At 43.5% G+C, this 7,093-nt stretch overlaps 1 protein-coding gene across 6 annotated transcripts in view; it reads left to right on the forward strand.

The window, feature by feature from the left end:
• LOC122570331 (protein tincar) overlaps positions 1–7,093 on the forward strand; it is a 56,716-nt gene that overhangs the window by 23,818 nt on the left and 25,805 nt on the right. For 2 of the 6 annotated variants that reach the window (XM_043732489.1, XM_043732490.1), the window contains 10 exons: positions 459–683; positions 825–956; positions 2,199–3,104; positions 3,181–3,368; positions 3,446–3,645; positions 3,766–4,268; positions 4,757–4,952; positions 5,946–6,078; positions 6,242–6,292; positions 6,845–7,063. In XM_043732489.1, the coding sequence (XP_043588424.1) occupies positions 459–683; positions 825–956; positions 2,199–3,104; positions 3,181–3,368; positions 3,446–3,645; positions 3,766–4,268; positions 4,757–4,952; positions 5,946–6,078; positions 6,242–6,292; positions 6,845–7,063 (2,753 nt within the window). The remainder of the gene's footprint in view (positions 1–458; positions 684–824; positions 957–2,198; positions 3,105–3,180; positions 3,369–3,445; positions 3,646–3,765; positions 4,269–4,756; positions 4,953–5,945; positions 6,079–6,241; positions 6,293–6,844; positions 7,064–7,093) is intronic. The other 4 variants (XM_043732495.1, XM_043732493.1, XM_043732492.1 and 1 more) reach the window with 3 other exon arrangements.

Here is a 7,093-nt window from a genome sequence, read left to right on the forward strand (position 1 = left end):
AGGAAACTTGGCTTTCCGTGAAATTCACGGAAGAAACGCAGTACGTAGTGCAGTAACGTACAGTGATTCGCGAAAATATTTCAACGCTTATGGAGATATTTTGTAAAGGTGCAAAATTTCAAGTTGGCGTTGACGGATTTTTTGAATTATTACGCTCTATGAAACACGATCCAAGCTTTGTTATATATTTAAACGCGAAATTTCTGTTCCGTTTCGAACTTTACCAATATGATCGCGATAGCCGTGTCCAGTTACAATATCGATCAAGTTGCAAATAGTTTCCTGTAACGCGAGTAATATATTCACGAAAGTTTCTCGTCATAATGTTCGAATATAGTAGAACTTTGATTATCGGAATTAATCATGACACGTACCGTCTCTAAATTTTCTAGTTCTATTACACTTTCGAGATACACCGTATACCTTCGACATGACAGGTTGGTTGGTTAAATTTGCAGCATATTTATCGTTACCTTGGCCGGCGGACGCTCCACCGCCGAAGGTAGAGTTATACGCGTGTCTGGTGCTAGCCGGAGCCGGGGTTGTTCTACTGCCGGTTCTGCTTGGCGCGGCCTTCCTAAAGCTAGGCAACCTGGCGAACGATGGAGTGAAGCTCGGTCGTCATTTGAGCGCCTGTTCGCGCGACCCGCCTTCATCCTTGCTTACCAACAATCCTGACCACAGTGAGTATACGTGCCATGTATTTTTCATCCCGGTTTATGTCCTCCTCTCCATCAAACATCCAAGCTGGGATATTTCGCTCGACGAAGAATAGAAAGCAGAACCATTTGTAGCTACACAATTCCCGTGCTGTCGATTCGCAGGTTTGGCGAATAATTTATGGCGACACGGAGGTCCCACGGCTGCTTTCGTACACCTTTGCACAGCCATGTGCTTCCTGCTGCCCTCGCTGCTCATGGAGGCTAGATTGATACACGCTGGATTTCTGCCAAAAGGTAACGACCGACACCTATCGCTGTTTCTGTTCGTGTTCCGCGATTACGGTGACGCGTGTTTTGAACGGTCTCGCTTTTCATTAGAAACGTGATTCATTTTTGTGGACAGTTATACGATTCGAACGATATTTCAGGATAACGATGATAACGCGTTGTCTCTGCTGTTTTACGTAGAAGAAGGCAACGATAGTTTTCACGAGTACCTTCATTTCTTTTTCCAACACGCGTTTCGTCCTGGTTGAATATGCTCCACTACCTTGCAGTAAGTTCGAGTAATCCGAGAGAAACTAATTAAAAATCTATCCGAAGCTGCACTAGCTTCAAGCGGATCTTCGTTTAGGCTGATCTCATCCGTAATTGTTTAACTGTGCATCTCCCAGCTTAAAGCTATCACTCGCGTGTGCCTTCGTTACCATTGATCAGAAACATTTCAATCGAGTCGATGACGATCAATGAATCGCGCTTCGGATTCAGATCGCTATCGTTATGGGGTAAAACGATTCGCGCATGGAGAAAGGGGCGTTTGGAATGTAACGGGGCAACTTCGTCCTGACTACGTTCTGGTTCGTGTATTGATCGGCCAGGTGTGTGCACACAGCTAGCTACAGGATTTCTCGTTCCTCGAATCCTTCCACCTTGAGCCACTTAACCGAGGAAAGAAAAAATATACCATTTTTTTAGAACGAATCAATTCTCAACCCTTGTACACGGTATTCTTCGATCTCGTTAAAAAAAAAAAAAAAACCATCTTATGCTCGATGATTTCGTACTCCGAGATATTCGAATTCTTCTCTTCTTTTTCTGGCGCTATCGTAATGCCGGCTGCGGGATCTATTCACGCGATCCGTGATCAAAAACACGAAACCACAGGGCGGAACTGGCTAATGATTAACACGAAATTATCAGATTGCGCGCATGTATGTAAATTCGTATCTTTATGAACGTAATTGAAGAAATAAAATCTAAGCGGAGATTTCTTTGGTCTCGTGAGACGGATAATATTTCGAGGAACGGATTAGAAACACGTGTAGTTGCCTAGATGCATCCTACACGCCATCTCTCAATTTCTATCTATCATTTATTATAATTTTGCGACTCGCGTAAAGCATTCGCGCGTTCCATCAACGTCCGTCAAACTCGTGAACTATAACCGAAGCGATTCGTTGTAAAGATTGCCAAATGGAGCGCAATGCGGATACCAGCTCGATTAATCCTATTAAATCGATGCTTCCTATTTTCCAGAAACGATATGGCGTACGGACCTCGATTGGCTAGTGACTCACCGGGATCGTCTGGTTGTATCCAGTTTCATGAATCCAAACGTGAATCTCAGCATCCTAACGGGCTTCATAACTCCTCAGCCTTTCGTCACCTTAGCACCGGACGAAGAATCCGATAATATAGCCAACGACATCGTCACGACGAAATTGGAATTGACCGACGTTATTAATAAATCAGCAGCGATGGAATTTCGACCACGCGACAGCACGAACGAACATCTTGGTCAGTTTCGTACACCAGCCAGTACCAATCTACCCGTATCCAATGCAAGAGTTTCAAGCGTTAGCACTACTTTACCTACCAACAAGATTACGATGCCCATGACGCCAAAAATTATTAACGACACGACAAAAACACCGTCCATAGTCGATGGAGCATCGAAACTAAATTCCTCGAGACTAACATCCGCGGCTTCTCCGATTACAACAACAGCAACGACCGGCACAAATATGGCAGAAACGACTACGGCAACGATAACAACGACAACGACGACGACAACAACAACGAGAAGCGTTAAAGCGCCTGCAAGCTCAGACGAAGCGGCAACGGTTACGGCTGCGACTACGACCGCAACCGCAGTTCCAACCGCTGCTACAGCTGTAACAACAACGTCACCGTCGACGTTATCTTCAACGTCTAGCTCGATGAAGTATGGCAATACCGTTAGAAGACCTACCGCCGCGAAGTCGATTATTCGAAGCAATAATTCGAGGAGTAAATTGAAAACGAAGAACACGGGGAAATCATCGACGACTGTTAGGCCCGGTAAGAGCGTTGGGAATATGACGGCGCAGAGTATGTCGTTGACGATGAATAGTTTAGCTGATTTGGATCACCCGGAGAAGCTGAATCTCGAGTTTCAAGCGGGTAAGTTAAAATCGAATCTCGAGTTGTTCTCTCTTTCTCTGATTTGTCGTAATCTTTCTTCTTGTATCTCCATTAGCTGAATCATACGGACCTATTACTCTCGAGTACTTGAATTACGCCATCGCTCTCGGAGTGTATTCCGTGAGATACCCAGCGGTGTTCTGGTCGTGCAATAAACCGCTGGCCACGATTTTTAGTTTCCAGTTGATCGTCAATTCCGCCCAGAGTTTATTAGCCTATATTGGGATGTCCGTACTTTACAAGGTAAGAGACACTCTTGCAGTAAATTCCCTTACGAAAATAAAAAATAACAGGAAAGTTAAAATTTGTAATATGTTCAGGTTCAAGTGATGGGACCGTTGAAGGTGCTACCAGTTCTTCGACAACAGTATCGCACTATATCGACTACTAGCAGCATATCAACGATCTTCGGGGACTCTTACTTCTTATTAAACCCACACGTTACCCTCGTCTTGTTTGCTCTTTCCTCCCTCCTGGTGCTCTGTTCTAGCATGGTGATGTATTTCTACGCTTACGGCAGGTAAGTCGCTTTCCATCCCCTCCCATGTTTTCTTTCATTCTGCCCTATTTCGTTCTTTAATGAAACTGCCTTTCGCCATACAAAAGTTTCTTTAACTTCTTTGCGTTTCTGCACATACAGGTTTACGGCGTTTTTGAGCCAAGAACGAGAGCGTCGAATAATCTTGTCAAAGGAGAATAGAAGTGGCAATGGTTGGATATATTTCATTCACTGCACCGCTCTGTGCGTATTCCTGGCGATCGCGATCTGCAGCGCACCGTTGCTCTACGACTACAGCGTCGTATATCGTGGCAGTCTGGATGGTGCAATATTAGCTTGCGTCGTCGCTACTGTTCTGCACTTGTTCCTCTGGTTACTCTTATGGATCTTTCTCACGATAAAACAACGCTGGACATTCAAATTGCGAGTGACGATCGGTCGAGCCACCGTTAGGTCAGCCAGATCGGTGAAACTCGTAACTGACGTGGATCTATTGTCAGCCAGAGACGACGAGGACGGAACTAACGCGCCGTTACTGGTCGTTGGGAATGGTAGAACTTACACGATTGCCGACGCGTCGCCGAAGAAAGCTATCATGAGCGTGATACAAAAGGCGGCTATTGAAAGGAAAGCACGCAGTCAAGGTAAGACAGCGCGCTATGGAGTAAGGCGATTATGGAGGAAGGCGGTGGTAAGCGCATGAGAGCGTACGAGAAACCTTTTCATACCTTTGAATACTCGTGAATATTTTGTGTTTTAATTTGGTCCAAAGTTGCAGCAATATCGGCGATATACTTGTACTACTGTTAAAGGTTTTCTTTTAATAATTGTCTCCGAGTCAATTTTTATTACACTGGCGATACGTCGAGCTGACGAACAAGCTATAGTCTTGCGTAACAGAACCGTTTATAGCACGACCCTCTGTTTGCTTTCCACGGTATATTATCGTTTAAAAAATATTAACGGCTGATATTGTTTCTAACTTGAAAGATAAGTTCCAAACATTCTGTATCCGAAATTTGTTCATAATTTTGATACCTTGATTGGAATTTATAAATTTATAAATATTTATAAATATCAGTATTTCGCGACGCTGTCTACTATAATCATTTTTATCTTATTCCAATTGTAGGAAACGTGGATTCCGTAAACGGCGACTCAGCAGCCGACGACGAACAGATTTATTGGCTAAGACCAAAATTACGTCCATCGCCGACTAGATCGCCGAACGACGGGAATGTAGCACCAACGACGGAAAAGGGCTGGCTGAATAAGAAATTGAAGCCCAAGGTCACCTTTAACGACCTGCCTAGTACGTCAGGCTCGCGGTAACTACCCTCCTCCCTCCTCTTGATGTCTTTCTGTATGTATCGTCGTGTCCGTGCCCGTGCTCATGCTCGTCTTCACTTTCATTTACTCTCTCTCTCTCTCTCTCCTTCCTGTAAACTAATATTTACTCGAGATTCCTGTAGAGAATTCGCCTGATCGATCGTTCCAATTCGGTAATCAGTCCGTATCACGGAAAACTTGCCATCGCCTTTTTATCATAACCTGCGTTCCCTTTGTGGAATTCTCCTGCTTTGGCTACTATGTATTTTTATAATGTTTGTTGCTCTTACGATATTCAAGCGAGTAATTTCCTATCGATCTCCTCTTCTCACCTTGAATTCTTTTTCCACTTAATCGTACCGTGTTCGTATCTGGCGCTTACGTACACGCGCGTGTTGTCAATGTTATTAAATTGCGTGCTTTTAAAGTGTATCGAAATTCGTTAACTCTTTGAGATCATAATGTTATATTATTACGCCTATTTCCTATCACGATCTAGCAGGAATTCTTAAAAAGGAAAAAAAAAGCGTTACTAATATCATATGAAATAACAATTACGTTACCTTATCTTACCTTACGTTATGTTTTTACGTTATGCGTATCGAACATTGCATGGGATATCGATGCATTTACGAATAGGCGATATTTCATTTTCAATAAAATTCGCACCAAGTGTCAAATCTCGAGGAGTTAACGTCACGTATTGCTGGCACCTGTATTTGTTCACTAAGCCTTATTGTTATTCGTTTTCGCTTTCACGAGACTGAATAAAATTTCTTACGTTTACGTCCAATATACCATATATGGATCGCTAAAAACTATCAAAAAAGAGATACCACTTTATCCAATCTTCTCTTTTCCTGTCTTCCTCCCCTTCCCTTCTTCTTCTCTGTCTCTCCCCCATTATCTCTATTTTCCTCGTCTACCCTAACGGATAAGTATTCGTACGAGCTCGTTGTAACATATCACAACGTAGTGCGTGTGGATTGCAGCAATAAAGGAAAAGTCAGACGAGGCACCGGTGACGGGGGCCCTGAAGATGATGGAGATTATGCCACGTTACGAGAATTACCGCTGATCACGTCTCTGGACCCAGCAGATGATTCAACGTCCGAAGAGAACAAGGTATTCGATCAATTTCTGTCGCGAATCGTTCTTTCCCTGTTAGATTTCATTCGCGACGAACGTTTCGTTAAATTGAAAATATTTTGCTCGAGTACCTTCCGACTCTTGTAACGTCGTTCATTTCCCCTTCGATTTTTAACTTAGTTTTCTTTTGCTTTGACAGTGGGAAAGGTGGCTGATAGCTCGTAGGGACGTTATACCTAAGTTTGGCAACGTAAGGCGTACAAAAATGTTTCTTTTTTTTTTTATTCGTTCGTTTGTTTTCTCGTTTCGTGTTGACGCTTCGAAGTAATACTAACATACTTTAACTGCGTGTGTTTGTCCTTTGGTTGCGTACTAACATACGTTATCATAGACTCGTCCTTAGACGAGGAAAATGTTTGAAAAGCGATTTAACATCCCACAAATTTCTACGCAATTCGATCGCATCGGTAGTGCACGTTCGATCTTTACGCTTATCCTCCCATCCCTTCGAATTCTGCTCTGTCATCTCCAAACAGCAACCGTACCAATTTTATATTGTACATATAAATGTATCTGCGTAAAAGAAGCTTCGAAAGATATGTTTGCTAAGAATCGAAACACGTTTGTTTCTCTCCTCTTCTTTCTTCGCCTGATGGTCCTTTTTTCCTTTTTTCTTTTTTCTTTTTTTTTGCGTTCTCACTTCGATTCGTACGATTTCCAATAAATTCATGAGACTCTTGCAGGCTTACTTTCTAATTGGCATTTCGCTTGGCAATTAATCGTTGATCAAACGTTCCAACAGCTGCTCGAGTGCGTGAACGACGACCAAGTGACATACTACGCGAGCGCAAATCGCGATCTACAACCTTCGGAAGGCGACCCTTCGCCCCTATTGACTCCAGACCCTTTGCCCGATCCCACTTCGGAACCACTTCCACTGCCACCTCCGACTCCGACTCCGACTCCAACTTGTGCACCGACTACCGAAGTTGTCACGGCGTTACTAACCACTAACACCCAGGTACTAACAACTCTTGTCGTTCACAATATA

This window comes from Bombus pyrosoma, linkage group LG8 (assembly GCF_014825855.1).
Source record: "Bombus pyrosoma isolate SC7728 linkage group LG8, ASM1482585v1, whole genome shotgun sequence".
In the NCBI taxonomy this organism is placed as follows: domain Eukaryota; kingdom Metazoa; phylum Arthropoda; class Insecta; order Hymenoptera; family Apidae; genus Bombus; species Bombus pyrosoma.